This window comes from Dromaius novaehollandiae, chromosome 30 (genome assembly GCF_036370855.1).
Source record: "Dromaius novaehollandiae isolate bDroNov1 chromosome 30, bDroNov1.hap1, whole genome shotgun sequence".
In the NCBI taxonomy this organism is placed as follows: Eukaryota; Metazoa; Chordata; class Aves; order Casuariiformes; family Dromaiidae; genus Dromaius; species Dromaius novaehollandiae.
This window is the reverse complement of record NC_088128.1, coordinates 2,318,655-2,337,878: the sequence shown is the minus strand read 5'-3', so window position 1 is coordinate 2,337,878 and position 19,224 is coordinate 2,318,655. Positions and strand designations below refer to the sequence as shown.

Genomic DNA, 19,224 nt, shown 5'->3' with positions numbered 1-19,224 from the left:
GGGCAGGGTTGTGAGGGACTGTTCAGAGGAAGTCCCTGTTGGAATGTCTTGGAGGACTAGAAAGGAATGGAAGGGCTGGAAAGTTGGTCTGTGTGTGTTTTGGAGCCCTTGGGGGTGCCCTGGCTGCTGCTACGTCTAGTCCTGTCCCCTGTGTGTCTCTGATGCAGAGGCACATGTTGGCTGGCCACCCTATGTGAGGCGAGGGGTGGGGGTCATGCGTGTCATGGTGGTGGGATGCCCTGTGGTGGGGATGGGTGGTGGCCTTAGTGTCTTAGTGCTCGTCATGGGAGGAGGTGCCTGGAGAGAGCAGTGCTATGTGTGGGGAGTGCCGCCAGGATGGGGAGCCCTTGGAGGTGAGGAGGTGACTTAGCTTGGACTTGGCTTGCAGGGCCCAGGCTGCCCTGGTGGCGAGAGCCAGGGATGCTGGCAGCCTGCTGCCTTCTGTGCACTCAGGTTCAGGCCTTGAGTTTCCTCAGCTCTTGCCAGGAGCTGCATTCAGATATCCCACACAAACTGTGAAATACATAGAAATATGCAGCTTAGAGTATTTGGAGTACAAGAGGTCATCTTTCTGAAAGGCTTTCTTGTTGGAGATTCTTGAAGTTAACACTGCTGGGATCTGTCCAACCACAAGTTTTTTTAGGCTAGAGGCATAGCAATTGCCCCTCTCTCTCCTGTTAGCAAAGGCTAAAGGGGGGATGCTGCCCGTATACCTAATTGGTGCAGACACTCTTTTCTTCTCATGCAGCAGGACCCTAGAAACTCTTTTCTAATAATGCAGTAGTATCCCACAATTAGCCATTACTTAACCACCTGATTAACCCCCCTCCAATCCAGTGAAATATAGCTAGGGGAGAAGGTTCTGAGGTCTTCCTGCTGAAGGCCTCACTGCTTCGGGGCTCTCTGCTATGATCTGCACACTGCGTGCTGACACAAGACATCCAGGGCTGAAATCCAGCAGGAGGCTGTGGAGAGCAGTTTAGATCATGTGGGACTTACCAAGGAAAAGGTCTTGGCACAGTGGAGTGCTCAGAGGCGCTCTTTCAAGTGGAGTGCACAGTTCTTAATTTTTAAAATGGGTAAAATAAGGAAAACTTCCAAAGACAAAGTATTTCTTCAGAAGATAATTGGCCTTTAAAACCACTTCTCCCAGATGCGCAGTGACTACAGTGAGCAGTGATGTTCAAGCACTTGCCTGCAAGTCAGAAGGAAATACTTCACGGGTTATAGTTGAGAATCAGCTTGCAAAGCTGAAGTTGTTTTGTGTAGGTAACTTGCAAGGCCCCTCAGAATTATTTTGCTTGTCTTTCCACATGCTCCTCTCTGCTCTAAGGGAGTCATTTCTGACCTGACAGTTCAGGTGTCCAACTCAGCTGAGCACGTTTTGCAATGTGTCGCTGAGCTGGTTGAGGCCTGCAGGTTCTGAAGCTCTTGCCAGGATCTCCAGCTGGGATGCTGACTAAATCCCAGGGTGTCTCCTTTCTCCTATAGAGAGAGAGAAAAGAAACCCACATAGCTGGGTCAGCATGTCCATCAGGAAGCTGGAAGGCCAGCAGCTGGGAGTGAGCTTGGAAGATGACTGTGAGGTTATTTGTACCTCATCATCTGATGGGCCAGCATCTGATGAGTAACTGCTTAGAGAGCAGGCCCATCTCCTGCTGACACACAGCCTGCAGGCACAGAGCCCTCGCCCTGCTGCCAGCGCTGTCCCTAATGCAGCCCAGGAAGCCGTGGGCTGCCTTTGCCATGTGGACGTGTTGCTGGCTTATGCTGTTACATGCTGCCTACCAGGGCCCCCAGGTAGGTCCTTCTCTGCCAACCTGCTTTCCAGCCAGTCAGCACTCAATGTGTCTTGGTGCCAGACATTGCATTTCCCTTTGTGGAGCTTCATGAGGTTCCTATATGCCCATTCCTCCAGCCTGCTGAGGTCCCTCTGAATGGCAGGGCAAACAGCTGTTGTATCATGCCTGTATTGCAGGAGAGGATTGTGTCTCAGAAGCTTGTAGGCCCTTAGGAGACACAGGACCATGCAGGTGACTGTGAGGTGACTTCTGTGTCTGCAGGTGATGGGCCAGGAGCAAGCACAGGAGTTGGAAACTGTCTGTGAGGTCACTTCTGCCTGAGTGCCTGATAGGCCAGCAGCAGGCACATGGCAAGGATGCTGATTTTGAGATCATTTCTGCTTCAGTACTGCATAAGCCAGGAGCAGGCACATGGCTTAGATGTTGTTTATGAAGACATTTCTGCCTGAATACCTGATTGGATGGCGCAGCCACACAGCTCGGTCATGTCCCCCCGAGAAGCTGACATGTCAGCAGCAGACACCTAGGCTTGGAAGATGATGAGGAGGGTGCTGGTATCTGTGCAGCTGATAGGCCAGCAGCAAGTGTACAGCTTGGATGTTCATTGTCACTAAGGTCCAACTGGTGGCTAGTTACTAGCAGCATCCTTCGCTGATCATCAGCACGTGGGGCAACACTGTTTTTTCATGAATGTCCTGGGCCATGGGATGGAGCGCTCTCAGCATGTTTGTGGACTATGTGCAACTGGGGCAAGCCCCTGAGCAAGCTCCTCTAGCTCCCTCTGAGTGGGCAGGGGGTGGGACTAGGTGATGTCCAGAGGTCTCCTCCACCCTAAGTGCTGTGATTCAGTTAATCTTTCCCTGCACAGCTCTGCAAAGACAGAATAGTGAGAGGAAGAAGAAAGGACAGGAGGCAGAAGACGACAGAGGAAAGATACATGCTGTTAAATAACATAGTTCCTCAGAACAAAGCTTCTCCATTCAGCGTACTGGTAGAAAATGTATTGGGATGAATGACTGGACACAAATAGATCTACTCAAAGAGAAGGAGTCACTACTGCATTGCAGGCACTTGGTGCTGCTAACAAAAAAGAAATAAAAGATTCACTAGAATTGATAAAAAATACTTGAACTTCTAGAAATGGGTGTGTGTTCTTTTCAGCTTTTGGACAGAATTATTTTTTGGATAGGTTTCAACTTCTGGCGAATACTTTTCTTTCAGGCCTTTATTTGTTCACCCACCTCTAGAGGCTGTTGTTGCCTGAGCTGCCCTGGGGTCGCTGTGTTCCCCTGACTCAAAAGGGAAGCACGGACAGCTGGGTTAGCCAGAGACATCTGCACTGAAGGGGTCTGGCCTGGGCTGAGATCAGTCTCACCCCTGTTGTCACCTCCGATGGAGCTGTGCTTCATTGATGGTGCAGGGAATGAAAAGGGAGTGTGGCTAGATTCAGTGGGACACCTATAAAACGCCACTGTAACACAGGTATGTTGAGATTTGTGCAAATTTGGTCATCCAAAATAACAATGTTTCCTTGAAGCTGGTCCCCCCTGCCTTCCTCTATTGGTCGAGAGAGCTTGACACCTCAGAGTGTGATGTGCTCTGTGCAAAAAGTGAGGGGTGACATGGACAGCCGTGGGCAGGGGGTGGTGCTGGGGCACTGAGCTCTGTGCGAGACAAAAGAATATCTTGTTTAATGGTGCAGGCCTGATTAGAACAAAAGTGTTTAGAAAATTACACTGAAAATGAAACAAGAAAACAAGAAAGAAATAAAGAGATCTAAAGCAAATAAATATTTTGTTATATTGTCCAGCTCTTACATTTTTCGTGTCCTCATTGTCTTTTTGGGTTTTTTTTTTGTTTTTATATATATTGTCATCTTTTAGGGGGATTTTGTGTTTCTTTTCTTTTTTTTTTTTAAGAAAGATTTTCAGTGCCGTCCTGATTTAACTGGTCATTTCTAAAAGCATCCTTGCTCAGATAATAAGGGCGTATGCACTTTCCATATTTTCCACAGTTTTCCTCGTCCCCTGGCCCTTTATCATTCAGATACCTCCCAACTCTCCAGTTGCTGCTCTGAGCTTCTGGGAGTCTGAAGCTTGCCTCAGCTTTCAGCAGTCTCATTGTCCCTTTAGCCAGCTCCTTTGTTCTGCTTCTTGTCTATCCTTTCCTACCTATCTGTTGAAAACATTTCAAGGAAGGTTATGTCTTGTGGGCAGTGGAGCTCACTGGAGGGAGTTTGGACTTAACATACAGTGGAGGAGTGTCTTTTATCTTTTATTATACTGTTTCAAATTTTATTTTTGTTTCATCACAATTAAGACAAATCCTTCTGTGCCTGTTTGCAGCTAGTTCTCTAAGGAAAGCAGGTGGGAATTGGTGCACATGAGCTGTAACATTCAGCTACAGACTTGAGAGGAAAAAGGTTAGATTTTAACCAGACTGATCCAAGTCCTCAGTGGCTGATGAGGGAAATGGCAGGGCTGGGGAGCTAGGGAAGAAGGCTCCTATGTGTGTCCTGTCAAAAATGCTGCTTGTCCTACATGTCCAGACTTCATTAGGAGACACTCTGCATCAATATTTGGAGAATGTGGGTATACCTACTCTGAAAACTGAAGAATAAAGAAAGCTTAAGAAGCAGACATCTTCAGGTGCTCATTGAAATCTGCCTAATTTCAATACTCTCCTGAAAGCTTCCCAATTAGCCACACAAGACTTGAACTGAAGAAAATTATGGAAGGAGGCATGGCTACTTAAGGGTTTTTGCATTTTAATGACCCTTTGGGTGTATTTGGTGCTGAGCCCATGAACCGCAGATGCTGAGAAGAGACTGAACAAACCTCTCAAGAAGTTGAAGTCAGAAGCAAATCCCAAGTTTGTTGGAGTGTTAACAGGTCCCACTGAGGGCCATTATGAAGAAAGTCTCCCCAGGGGCTGATTAGAGCAGAAAGTTGGAGGTCCTGATTGCAGGCAGGCAAAGGCAATGTGCAGGTGGCTGTGATGCCAAGTCCACCTTGATGTGTGTTATCAAGCAGAGCAGCCAGGCACTGACACCCAGCCCCTGGGTAGGGTGATCCTTTCCATCATGCATTGCTCACGGCTCTTCCTGGGGACAGTGTGTGGGTGGGGGTGCGCGATGTCGAGTGCAGGACCATGATACGGCACCTCCTGGGCTCCCGAGAGACAAGGAGGCAGCAAGGCCACAGTGCTTTAAGGAATGTCATCTTCTTGTGGGCCTTGGTGGCAGAGACACCAGCCATAGCCAAGAGGACAAACACCTTGCTGTGTTGGCCCTCAGCCATTTCCACCTCAGGCTGTCCTGTGCCTTCCCAGACCTGTGCCTGTTTCCCTGCAGACTGTAGACACCCAACCTGCTTCCCCACCTTGCTCTCACCCCGGGATCTCCCGACCTCTCCTGATGTCTTCCTGTCCTCACTTCCTTTTCCCTGAAACACAAAGCCAAGGACTGAACACAGACTCCTTCTGGGTGACCTATAGCAACTCACCACTGCCCTAGGAGTCACATTCTCTTTACCTGAAGTCCAGTCAGAATCTCTCAAGCTGCAGCTTGTGGCTCTTTCTCCTTTTCATGCTGCGTCCCACTACCAAGAAAACCTCCGTCATCTCTGAAACCACCCTTCAGGCAGTCAGAGGCAACTACTCTACTGCCCTTGGAAGGCTGCTATGAGATCCCTCCAAAGCCATCTCTTCTGTCAATTGAACAAGCCCCATTTCCTCACAGAGCAAGTGCTCCAGCTCCCTGACTACTGTGAGGGCCCTTGGCTGAACTCACTCCCAGTTATCAGTCTCTTTCTGGATGCAGTGTTCTAGATGTGGTCTAATGAATACTGACTAGAAGGTGATCATCATTTCCTTAATCTCCTGGCTGTGCTCCTGCTCAGACAGTCCACGATGCTTCTGGCCTTCTTTGCTGCCAGGCAACACTGCTGACACATTTTGCCTCTGTCCCACAGGACCCTCAGGTCCTTTTCCACAGAGCTGCTCCCCAGGCACTCAGGCCCCAGCCTGTAACACTGTGGGGTGTTGGTTTCTCCCAGGTGCAAGACCTGGCATTTCTCCTTGTTGAATTCCATGAGGTTCCTGACAGCCCATTCCTCCTGCCTGTCTAGGTGCCTCTGAATGGCAGCCCTCAAGCATATGACTGCCCCCTCCCCCCGCCCCATCCGCCTCCAGTTCGGGGTCCTCTACAAGCATGATGACTGTTGCCTCCTATGTGTAAACATGACTGCCCTCTGAGCCTGACCATCCAAGCAGCTATTTACCCATCTGGTTGTCTACTCTCTAGACTGTAACGTTCTAACGTGCATGCAAGAATATTGTGGGAGACAGTGTCAAACACCTTGCTAAAGTCCAGGAAAAGACATTTACTCTTCCCCATCCACAAATGCAGTTATTTAATCATAGCAGGCAATCAGGTTGGCATAATTTACACTGGCTAAATCCATGCTAAGTGTTCCCAGGCACCTTCTTCTCCTTCATGTGCCCAGAAATGTGATCTGGGAGGATTCATTCCATGACTCGCTCCTCACCAAAGTGAGGCTGAACTGCCTGCAGCTCCCCAGGCTGCCCCTGTGGCCTTTTTTTGAAGATGGAAGCAACAATTGCCTTTCTGCAGTCATTGGGACTTTGCTCCATCTCCACAACTTTGCAAACATGGTAGCGAGTGGCCTTGCAGTGACAGCAGTCAGCTCTCACAGCATCCTCGTATGCAGCCCATCCAGCCCCACTGACTGGTGTAGTTTGAGTTCTCACAAGGAATCCCTCACTAACCTCATCCACCATTGGCTCTTTTTCTCCTCTGGAGTCCTGACTCAAGGCACAACAGCCCAGGAGACCTTGCTTGTGGAAATGGAAGCTCAACCATGGGTTGAGTTCCTCAGACCTCTCTGCATCTGCTGCTACAAGATTCCCTGTCCCATTTAGAAGTGAGGCCACGTTTTCCTTTTTATTCTTTGATTCTTTCTGGAGCAGTAGCAGCTCATCTTCATGCCCTTGATGTCCCCTGCGAGGGTCAATGGTAGGGGAGATTTTTCTTGCCTAACACTAAGCCGATGACACTGGACAATATTTCTAAATTCCGCCTTGGCCTCTCCCTTCTTCCCCCTGCTACATGCTGCCCTAGTACCCCGGAGCTAAGGTGTGAGGTCCCTGTTTAGCCACGTTGGTCCCCTGAGATGTCTGCTAGTTCTGCTAGTTTTAGTGAGTGTCAAGATGGCCCATCCTTGTGCTTGGCAGGTCTGTCCTTAAAGACCTGATGGCTTTCTGGAGCTCCTGGGACCTTGAGAGCTGCCTCCCCTGGGATCCCCCACCAGTCCGCTGAACAGGTCAGGAAGTCTGCTTCTCTGAAGTCCAGGGTCTGCACTCTGCTACTGTCCTTCCTTATCCTCTGAAGTCCAGGGTCTGTACTTTGCTACTGTCCTTCCTCACTCTCCAGGATTTGGGACTCCACATTTTCATGGTCACGGTAGGTAAAGCTGACACTATCCTATCCCTGATCAGTTCTTCCTTATTTGCAATTTCCATATCCAGGAAAGCATCATCCTTATCTGGCTCATGCATCTCCATCTGCCCATGCCTGTGCCCCCAGTTGCATGCACTTGTGTATATCTGGGCTGCAGAGCCTCAGCTGTGGCACCGAGTGCAGAGCAGTCATGATGAAGCGTTACCAAGGGCCAAGGACACTGAGTGTGCAATGGCCCCACTTCAGAGCAGAGACATGCTGGCACAGATAGCAGGCAGCAATGTAACGGTGAAAGGAGGTTCTCACTAAGAGAGCAAACCCTGCAGTGCCCAAGGCCAGGGGGAAAGAGAGCTGGGCTGTGCTGAAATGGCAGGAGGGGGTTGGCTGCCCAAGCTGACTCTGCAGTACCATTGGGTCTGTGACAGAGGTGAACCAATCTCCAGAAAGGACAAGTGCCACTGAAAAACTCCCTGGACCTGGATGTCCTGTGATCCAATGAACCTGTGGACATCACTAGCCCAGTCCCTGTTCATATCATCTGAGGGCATGAGAAGTTGTTCATGGAGAGAAAAGCTAGAAGTGTTTGATAGTGCAGGGACTGCAGTGCAGACCTTGGTGTGATGTGCCTCCCATCTATGCAACACTGTTGGATGTAGACAGGATGGGCTTTGCCTAACGGCAATGGTGGGATTCAGTTGTTTGGGCACTGGTAGGAAACCAGAGAGGCCCTGGGGTGATTTCCCAGCAACCACTCCAGAAGGACACGGCTTTCCTGTAGGTCCCATGCTGAATTTGCTAGAGACCTGTGGTTGTGCTGGACACCCCAGGCATGGGACATGGCCCTGCCTATGGCCTATCTTTATGTCACTGAATCTGCTGTCTGCACTGAATTACATTAGCTGTTTGTATTGTACAGATCTGCTTGTGCCTCAGCTTGCTAGTGAGTGGAGCTCTAGTTGCAGTAGGCAACTAGGGTCATTTCAGATGGCCAAGACAATTCCCCACCTGGCCGCCACCTCATGCACTGGAAGGATGCGGGTGTCATAGTTGCACCGTCAGAACAAGCAGACACTGGCACATGCTTTGGACCACCTCTGTCTCTTCAGCTGTCACCAGGTGTTTGTGTGTGTCCAGCTGACTCCCATCCTCCATCTCCAGTGATTCCAATGGGAGCTTAGACAAGGAGCTCCCATGCAGACACCTCTGTTGTGCTCACTTCAGTTTTGGCAAAGGGATTCCCACCTCTTGTGTGTTTTTTTGTGGTGCTCACAGGAGGGATGTAAATACTACTCCAGCCCCGGGCCTTCTAAACCACCCTGAGAAGCCCAGACTGACTCATCTGAATTAACACCTGAACCATGGGTAAATGAAGTCCCTTTTTGTCCCTGCCTAGGTTCCTGCCTAGTGAAGGGATAGGAATAGGTGCTTCCAGAGAGGGACATTTCCACCTCTTGCAGATAACCATCCCCTGATGAAACAGATTGCAATGCTGGAATCACTCTCTCTACGCTGTTTAGAGAGGGAGCATCAGTGATTATTTTGGTTTACCTCAGTGAACATTTCCCAGGAGGAGGGAGCACAAGGGACAGGGAAATTCAGGCCGTCAGCTGGGCCTCTGCTCCTGAGTGGGGCCAGGCTCCTGGGATGGAGGGAGCTCATGGCAACCTGGCAGCACTGCCCAGACACAGCTGTGTGCAGGAGCAGCTCCTCTGCCAAGAGCAGCAGGGCTGCGGGCACTGTCTGCTGCTGCTGACATGAGATGAGAGAAGACGGAGAGAAGTGAGAGGCAGTGTGGAGTGGGAGGACGGCTGAGTGCTCCTTGTGGGAGAAATCTTCACAGCCCTTTGCATGGTAAGTCTCTGGCTGCAGGGCAATGCTACGGAGGTTCTTGGAGGGGGTCTTCTGAACCTATCCCATCCCATGACTGACAGGATTTTTAGCTTATGTCTCCTTGCTTCTCCAGTGCAGAGAAGGAGGAGGTGCTTCACAGCAGGGATTCTCTGCCATACCATCTCAGAGACAGGACATCCTACCACCTTCTCCCAGGGAAGCTGCAAGGGTGTGAAGCCAGGGTGTGCACCCAGGTCTGCCCAGGGCTGTAATTCAGAGCAGTGTCCCTGCACCCCAGGGTGCTGTGTTTCTCGCTTAGTGACTCTGCCGCCTGAAAGGGTCAGCCCTCTGCCTGCCTGGGGAACTTCTACAACACTGCCGGGAGAAGCTCTGGGTGGGAGGAGAGACCCCCCGGCAGGGCAGGTTCATTTTCCCATTGAGAGGGTGCTGTGTGGGTCAGGGCTGCTCATAGTTCTAGCTCGTGCATGGGACATTTCAGAAGGGACTTTTCAAAAGGAAATTGAAGGCAGGGATTTCCTGAAGGAGAAGCCAATTTCCTGAGATGGTGCTTTAAATTTCCCACCACCTGGCAAGGGGAAAATGGGAATGGAGCTCTCAGGCTTGGAAAATAGGCTGAGACTCATTAACAGCTTCAATGAGCAATCAATGCATCTGCTAGGAACTTCTGAAAGTCCCTTCACCCTTCCCTCAGTCTACAGACAACAGCAGCTTCCCCTTTGCTGGCCTCATCAGGGTTTACCTGACCTGCTCCTTAGCACCTGCAAACATGGGGATGCCCCTGGACAGTGCCCTGCTGCTGGGAGGATTCTGCGGGGCAGAACTGGGCTCACTGAGGGAGGTGCCGGCACTGCAGGGACTGACCATGACCTGCTTAGCTCCATACTCCCATAATGTTTCTGTTAGCAGTTCCCTCTCATTGGCTGCCCATCTCTGCTGCCTGGAGCTGTCCCTGCTGGGACCTGTTTCTCTGTCCCAATGTCCTTTCCTGGTCAGTGCTCACAGACCCCATCCCACCCTCTGTGTGCTCATTCCTGCCCTCCAGAAACCTCCCACAGGCAGGGCACTGTGCAGGGGCACCTCTGTGCTTGCAGGTTCTAAGGAGCAGCTCAGACAAACCCTCACGAGGCCAGGAAGGTGATGTTGGTGCTGTCTGTAGGCTGAGGTGGGGATGAAGAGACTTGCTGAGGTTTCTCTCAGACCTTTTGGGGGTGTTCAGCTGCAGTTAAGGCACCGGCCCTGTGTGTCCTGCATGGTGTTGTCTTCATGGCAGTGAAAAGCCCCAATCCCCTCCCAACCTGTGAGGCTCCTGGCAATGCATTTCATGAGGTTGGGGAAGGGGCTGCCTCTCCTTTTAGGAGAGTCCATCTTTAGGACCTTTGACTGCTTCCCTATGCTGTCCTGCCAAGCTGCAAGCTGCCCTCCAGAAAAGCACAGCCTCCCTGGAGCATTTCTGCAATATCTGAGAGTCCTTGGTCTGGTCATGTGAGTCAGAAACCTTGTCACACTCTTCATCATCCTCTCCATCTCTGGGCTGAGAGAGAAGAATTTGGAAATGTTCACTGTGAAACTGAGCTCCTCCGCTCCCAGCTCAGTCCAGTGTCTTTCTTAGAGGAACTTGTGAGTGTGCTTGTCCTTTATCTGAGTGAGGTGCAAGTGCAGGACAGTGAGTGGCAAGACTCACTGACAGACCAGGTCCCATGACCCTACACAAAGTCCCAGCGGTTCCTTTTTCCCTCTTGGGATGCACAAGGGCTCGTGCTGAGAACAACTGAAATGCCAAAGATTTCTACCCTATCAAAGAATGCTCCCGTGCTGAGAAGGAGGCATCTAAAATACATATGTGTGTGTGTGTGTGTGTGTGTGTGTGTGTATACACCATCATATACATATATATATGTGTGCATATATACATATGTGTGTGTGTGTGTGTATATATGTCATCAGATTCCTCCACTGATCATTTTGCAGAGAAAAATGGGTTTCCAAATGTTGAACAGCCCTTCCACATACGAGGTGGACATGTTCTGCTGCAGGATGTGTGCATCAGAGGAAGTCACTTCCCATTCTCTCTGCAGTGCCTGGAGGAAGGGCGCAGATGGTAAACTGGTGTGAGGACAGAGTCTATCTCCTTGGAACAGAGACATCGGGAAAGGGTCAGGCACCCCCTGCCTTCACTTGACTGTTTCTCTGCCTTCCTGGAGTGGGAGCTGGTGTGACTGATGCAGACACAGACACCCCTTTCAAGAGGGCAAGGCTGGTGGAGATGAATCTCTCACAAGAGTCTTCTCTTTCAGATAGAGCTGGCGTGAGAGCTGTGTTCAGCTCTCATTGTGGTAAATAGAGAATATTCCCATTGGTACCTGGACCAAGTCCCCTGCTCCCAGGACCCATCCCCAGGTATCCCACCACATAGCAAGGTCAGTTTGACACCCCCCAGCAGAGCAGGGCTGACTCCTCTGGAGCCCATGGGCAGAGGCCCCTGCTCCACACAGCACACTCAGCCAGCACAAACGGAGCTCCAGAAAGGGAGCTGAACGAAGGTAAAGCACAGAGGAAATGTAGGGCTTTCTATGAGAAACAGAATGGGTTTGGTTCAGAGAAGGCTGCTCTAACTTGACACTGTCTTTTCTTCCTTGGACAGTCCACAAAGTCCCGAGGAAACAAATGTCCAACAGCAGCTCCTTCAACGAGTTCCTCCTCCTGGCATTTGCAGACACACGGGAGCTGCAGCTCTTGCACTTCTCACTCTTCCTGGGCATCTACCTGGCTGCCCTCCTGGGCAACGGCCTCATCATCACAGCCGTAGCCTGCGACCAACGCCTCCACACCCCCATGTACTTCTTCCTCCTCAACCTCTCCTTCCTCGACCTTGGCTCCATCTCCACCACTGTCCCCAAATCCATGGCCAATTCCCTGTGGGACACCAGGGCCATTTCCTACTCAGGATGTGCTGCCCAGGTCTTTTTCTCCTTTTTTTTATTCGCAGCAGAGTTTTATCTCCTCACAGTCATGGCCTATGACCGCTTTGTTGCCATCTGCAGACCCCTGCACTATGGGACCCTCTTGGGCAGCAGAGCCTGTGTCCAAATGGCAGCAGCTGCCTGGGGCAGTGGTTTTCTCAATGCTCTCCTGCACACTGCTAACACATTTTCAATACCACTCTGCCAAGGCAACACAGTGGACCAGTTCTTCTGTGAAATCCCCCAGATCCTCAAGCTCTCCTGCTCAGACTCCTACCTCACAGAAGCGGGCCTTCTTCTGGTTGGTACCTTTTTAATGTTTGGATGTTTCATTTTCATTGTGCTGTCCTACGTGCAGATCTTCACTGCTGTGCTGAGGATTCCCTCTGAGCAGGGCTGGCACAAAGCCTTTTCCATGTGCCTCCCGCACCTGGCCGTGGTCTCCCTGTTTGTCAGCACTACAGCATTTGCCTACCTGAAGCCCCCCTCCCTCTCCTCCCCAGCTCTGGATCTGGTGGTGACAGTTCTGTACTCGGTGGTGCCTCCAGCAGTGAACCCCCTCATCTACAGCATGAGGAACAAGGAGCTCAAGGAGACACTGATGAAACTGGTTCAGTTGGCACTGTTTCAGCAGCAATAAGCTGCCCATCTCTCCTCACAAGTGATTTCCAAGCGATCTCAGGCAACATTTGTGGTTTGGGCATTCTATCTCTGATAAGCATGTTTGTTCACAAATGTCTGAATTCATCTCTCTTCTCCAGAGGCACAAACCCCGTCTCTCTGACCCAGAGGCCTTCCCTAAATCTACTGATCCCTGTGTCAGAGCTGGCCTCCCTTACAGCATCTCTGTAATAAAAGGGGATTTCATCAGTACCCTGCCTGAAGGTTGGGCTTTTCTTCCAAGGCTGGGGCCAAAAAACGTGCTCAGGGAATTGCACCTGAAAAGGCCCTGTTGCTGTGCCATGGGCTAAGGAGGGTGTGCTCATAGGGTGATGTGTGAGGGAATGAGGGCTGGATTCAGCCCTCGGTTGTGGGTGCCAGTGGACCGGGAGAGGGTGAGTGCTCAAGCGGTGTCTGCTGGGGACTGTCTCAAATATTAGAGGGCTGGTGACAGATGCCCATCCTTCTGGAAGGGAGTATGGAACCACTAAGAGAGCACCGGAGATCTCCAGGGACAGCATGTGCCTGGGATGGGCAGTGAGTGGAGACTCCCCAAACCAAGTGGAGTCACCCAAAAGTGAAGGGCCAAACCAAGGAATGCACCACATCAGGGCTCTGCAGTCTCAGGAGAGGCAGTGGGGACTCATCTGGCAGAGGAAAGTCAGCCTCAGGAGCAGTTTATGTCACCTGCAATGAAAACCCATGGCTGGATCTAACGACGCACCTGACCCCATCCTGAGCCATTTGAGATGCCTTGTGATTGCTCTGAGCACCCTCCACAGCCACAGACACCTGGGGAGGGGCTTGTCAGGTGCAGTGATGCTGGGCCAGCCGGGTCTGCCCTGACCAGCACGACCAGTGTGGAGTCACCCCGGGGCCCCACAGCTGCTCACTCTGCAGAGCAGCACCACCAGCCCGGGGAGCACAGCAGAGGGGTGCAGGAATGGCCGGCGAGGCCAGCACAGACACATTGATCAGAGGAAAGGCTCTCTGGAGAACAGGGATGTCTCTCGAGAAGAGCAAAGGAACAATTGTGGGCTTGCAGGGAGGAATTAATGAAAACCTGTTTCTATGTGTGTCAGCTCAAGTCAGGCTGCTCTGTCACTGGACACTTGTACTAACCAAATCCATTCATTGTATCATATATCATCGTTCCTTCCCTTTCCTCTAAGCGTTTTCCAGCTTCCAACAGATGTTGTAACCTTGATGTTCTGTCTGAAAAAGCTGTTGAGTTGATGGAAGGTTACTCCAAATGTTACTGATGTATTAAATGGATCAAAAAAAAAAAAAAAAAGCCATCGTTTGTTCAGTCATATGAGAAGTTAACCAGTAAGTCTGCGTGGTGATTTGGTCAAAAACATAGGTCACATTACAACGGCTTTTGTTGCCTTCCATGTCTGTAGTACCCATCTCACTCTATTGTAATAACCAGGTGCAGCTTCCCATCCTGTGTGTTATTACGTAAAGCTACATTTAGACTAACTTTAGATTTTAGGGTCAGTGTAACATTATGGCCTACTATCAGTCCTTGACCTCATGCTAATGATACAGATGGTATTTCTCTTGTAACGATAGTTTTAAAGATGGATTGCGACTGATCTTCAATAACCAAGTTGTCCCATGGGCAACGTGAAAAGAGAGAACCTGTTAGAGACATGTTTCAGGTGTTTTTTCCAGTTATCAGTGTCCCCATGGTTAGCAGGTAACACTACACTTCCCTGCAACATAATCCAAGCCTCACTTATGGTTAACTTACTCCCTTCGCTGTCTACAGCATCCCATACTCCTTTTTCATGGTAAAAGAGCACAGTCACCCATATTGATCCCTGAGTTGGATGTTTAACCACAGCCTCATCTCCAGGACTTTGATAGGGTTTTCTTTCTGTTTTAACAGGAATCCATGCAGCTACTGACACAAACCCCTTATCTGTGGGACTTCCCGTGGGAGTTTGTCACTTATTTAGCTGACTTACTACTTCCCACAAATGGGATCCCCATTTAGAAGTAATCTAAAAAGAAGAGTCACTGTTGCTTCTGTCGTCCACTCCATCCTTCCACTTCCTTGTTGCTGTGCCTGGGCTTTCCATGGGCTAAGAAACATGAGCTCGTAGGGTGATGTGTTAGGGAATGTGGGCTGCATTCAGCCCTCACTTGTGGGGGCCCAGTGGCCCTGAGGACGGTGAGTGATCAAGCGATCTCTGTTGGGGACTGTCTCAAATATTAGAGGGCTGGTGACAGATGCCATCCTTCTGGAAGGGAGTATGGAGCCAGTTGGAAGTCAGAGGGGATCTCCAGGGGCAGTTTGTGCCTGGAGTGGGCAGTGAGTGCTGTGCTGGGGAGAGGGGCTGCCCAGAGGGGCTGCAGGCAGCCAGGGTTAAGGATCTCTGGTCATGAGAGCAGTGGAGACATGGAGTGCCTGGCCTCCCTTTCCTTGTGCCATTGCTGGTCCCCAGCCTGGGGGCTGATGGGGAGGCTGACAGCCCTCTCTGCCCCCCAGCAGCTGCTGTGGCCTGCAGAGGGGCTGGGGCTGTGGGGTGAGTGCCCAGAGCTCTGCAGCCCCCTGCCACAGGCACTGCTGTGGGGCCACCCCAGGCTGGTCTGCTCTGCTGGGTGGGCTGGGGAGAGGGCAGGGGAGGTGGGGAGAGCTGGGGAGGGTCTGGTCTGGTCTGGAAAGGGCCCCGGAGAGGAAAAAAGTGAGCAGGTAGCTACTATGTGTGAACGGCAGTGTGGGAGCACACAGCCATGTGCTTGCAGGGAAATGCAGGTCTGCTGGGAAAGGCAGCAGGACATGGTGGGTGCGGAGAAGAGCCCAGGTTGTTCCCTGTGTTGCACGGACACAGTGGAGAAGGTGCCCCAGGGCCGTCATCCCAGAGCAGCCCCTCACATCAGCCCTTTCCAGCACTGGCTGCTCACCCCAGCTGTGGGGTGGTCCATGGCCAGCTCTGTTCTCCTGCCAGTCCCTGTATCCCAATGGAGGGGAAAAGACCAGCCTTGCAGGGCTTCTCTTCTGCACCAGAACCCAGCAGAAGCTGAAACACAGGAGTCTGCTGATCTCCATGTGGGGCACAGCCCAGCTTGGGCAGGGGCTGGGTACTCAGACCCCTCAGTCTCCAGAGGAGCATTTAAGAGTCATTTAATAATATCCGAGCCCTTTCCATGTCCGAGGTCTGTGGTTCCAGGTCCAGCCAAGCTCTGGCTTTCCTCACTCCATCCCTGCATGCACGGACAAGGTCTTGATGTTCCTCCAGGGCAGCCTATGCCCCTTCCACCCTCTGTGCACTTCCACCCCAGCACCCTAAGCGCTGGTGCTGCTGCCAGGGCAGAGGTGGAGGATGCCCTGGAGCGGCTCCTCAGGGAGCTCCCCAGGGAAATGCTGTGCCCAGCCCCAGCCTCAGCCCCAGCCCCAGCACAGCAGAGGGGAGCTGCCCTCTCCCAACCCACCCTGGAGGTACCAGCCCCACCTCAGCCTGCTCCTGAAAGGCTCCAGTGCAGCCCTGGAGGGAGCTGGAGCTGCCTCGGGCCTGGGGCAGTCTGGCGGCAGAAGGGTTTGACATGGGCACAGCAGCAGTGGTGGCAGGAGCAGAGGTGGGGAGCAGGGAAATTGGGGTGTCCTCGGCTGCATGGCCATGGCACTAGCCAGGCTTCAGGTCTGGGGTGGATGCCAGCCCCAGGGTAGGAGCATCGGGATGTTCATAGGCTTCCAGTGCAGAGTGAACTTCCAGTGCTTCCAGAGCAGAGCCTGAGGATCAAGAATTCATGGAATCTCAGAGGAGTTTTCATGGGAAGGGACCTCTGGAGATCTGCAGTCCAGCCTCCCACACAAAGCAGGGCTGGTTGCAGCCCTCCAGTCTTGTCTGGCCATTGCTGGACTGTGCCTGACCCTGGTTACCATCCCCAAACCTGCTCTTGCTCCTCTTGTCTGGGCACCCTGGGACAGCACCTCTTGTTAGTGGGTCTGCCTGCCTTGCCAGCACCCTCAGCTCCTCATTCTGCTTTCTGCATGGAGGGAGCACCCTGCTCTGGTTGCTTCCGACAACATACTCTTTGTAGCAAGAACCCCATCACACATGGCTCATCAACAGCAAAGCTGTGACACAGAAAAACCTGCTCTCCCAACTGTGCATCACAAAATCAGGCCCAAGTGGCTGCCCTTGCTTTTTCATCCAGCTAAAACTCTGTACTCAGCATTACCTGAGTAGGGGCCCTGATTCTGAAGCTCTCCTCACACCTTTGAATTGGCTGTCAGGCAAGAGTTGCTGCTGTGGTTCTATGGTCACCTTTTGTACCTACAGCCTTCTCTGGGATCTCCTTAGGTCATAGCCTCCTTTGAGAAGGCTTTTCTGACATTAGTGAAGGGGCAGGTCTGAGGTAGAGACAAAGAGTCAGGTCAGCAGGATGGGGACAGTCAGGTCAGTACCTGAGAGGTGCAGGGCCAGGCACAGGCATGTCCACAGCGTAACTCAGGCCAGGCCCCAGGACAAGGGCAGCAGCTCCCCAGCAAGGGGGACAAGGCTCCCAATGAGGCTGGTAACTCTCTGTCTCCCCTGCTCATGTGCCCAGCAGATCCCCCTCCCTGTCTGCCTGCAGCCCCTCCATGCCCACCCCGCTGCCCAGCACAGCACCAGAGCCCTGGCCCTGCAGCCCCTCCAGCAGCTTCTGCTGCCCCCACGGACAGAGCAGCCTGCCCCGAGCTGGTGCACACAGAAACCTACTTCTCCTTCTCGTTTTCTGTCTCTGAATGCTGCCCTGCTTTCCTCCTGGGACATCCCTGCTCCCCAGAGAGCCTTTCCCCAGGTCAGTGTGTCCGTGCTGGCCTGGCTGTTCCTGCACCCCTGCCCTGTGCTCCCTGCAGGGCCCCGGGCTGGTGGTGCTGCTCTGCAGGGTGAGCAGGCTGTGAGGCTACGGGGTTATCCCACACTGGCTGTGCTGGTCGGGGTGGGAAGCAGACCCAGCTGGGCAGGGACCAGTGATATTACTGACACAGGACTCTGCTCATGGACAATGCTCAGGGTGACCCCAGGACATTTGCAATGGCAGGAGATGTGTTTGGGTGGGCACCAGCTCCAGCCTGTGGTGTTTCACTGAGGGTGCAGGAAGCACTCTCCAGTGCCCCTTCCCTGGGACTCCTGGGTCCCCACTGGTTCTCCAGGGATTGCAGAGCCCTCATTTCCCCATGCATATCTGGATTTAGTGCTCTACCTTCTGGTTACTCCACCATGGACCATCCCTCATTTTGTGAGGCTCCACTCCCTGCCCACCCCAGGCACACGCTGTCCCTGGAGATCCCCTGAGCTCTCCTGGGGGATCAGATTCCCCTCCAGAAGGATGGGCATCTCTCATCAGCACTGTCACCTGTGGGACAGCCCCAGGCAGGCAATTCAGACATCATTCCCCATCTCCACTGGTCACTGACAGATGAACCCTGAATCCAGCCCTCAGTCCCTAATGGACCAGCCAGGGACTCTGAGCTCATCTCCTGGAGCCTCTGGAGTTCACAAGCAGAGCAGCAGGCCCTTTTGTGGTGCAACCCCTTGGGCGTATTTTTGACTCCATCTTCTGAAGAAAGGCTGGACTTCAGGCACGTCACAGGGGAGATCCCCTTTTATTATACGAAATGTTATTTTGGAATCCAGGTCTGGCATAAGGGTGCCCAGTGCCTGGTGCTGCCTGAGCTCACAGAAATGCACACGGAAGCACCACGTCACCAGAGCACTGAGGCCATATGCACACATGAGAGCACAGGGTGGAAAGGAGAAGAAACCTTGAAAAGAGGAAGTCCTGCTGCTGTTGGTGGATGTGTCTCAAGAAAGCTGCAGCCCCCACTCGAAGGCTGCAGCCAGGAAATGCCTGCTGTGGCAGTGGGGGGACAGTCCTGAGGAGCAGAGGGTCTGTCCCTACAAGCTGCATCTAGACTCTCCTGCCCTCCCCTCCCACTGCGCTGTGAACATTGGAGCACTGGAGAGGGAAGGGACTAGGCCACGGTGACAGATGGCTGCCACCCTGGCAGGAGAGGGATATGTGAGATCACACCCTGAGTGTCGCCAGGGGAGCTGAGCTCTCCTAAAGGACACGGGACCCATGGTCTCATGCAATCTATACTTGTCCGAGCCCGACTGTCCCCTTGAGGTCCTTTGGTGTCAGGACCAAAAGAGACACTGCAAAGGCAAATTCTCCCCATTGCCCTGAGGGCATCCGAGGGAGCTCAGACTAGGAACCTCTGAGGTTCCTCCATCTCTGCTGATGAAGGGAGAAGCATGGCTTGCTGCTTCAGCGTGGCCTCTGGGTGAGATTCAAATGAGAGATTCCTGAGGATAAGTGGTAGGAACCAAAACATTTTTTTTCTTTTTATAAGAATGTACCAGAGAAAAATAAGAAAGAAAGAAAGAAAGAAAAAAAGAATAACAGAGCTTTGCTGCCAAAAATCACTCTGAATGAAGAGCAAACACACACGGGATGGTTATTGGTGCTGACA

The 19,224-nt window shown here is 52.2% G+C and overlaps 1 protein-coding gene across 1 annotated transcript; it reads left to right on the top strand.

Moving 5' to 3' along the window:
• The first annotated feature begins 11,796 nt into the window (after window positions 1-11,796).
• On the top strand, window positions 11,797-12,732 carry LOC135324034 (olfactory receptor 14A16-like). Its single transcript, XM_064499467.1, has one exon. It carries the CDS (start codon window positions 11,797-11,799, stop codon window positions 12,730-12,732), a length of 936 nt encoding a protein of 311 aa, XP_064355537.1.
• The last annotated feature ends 6,492 nt before the right edge of the window (window positions 12,733-19,224 follow it).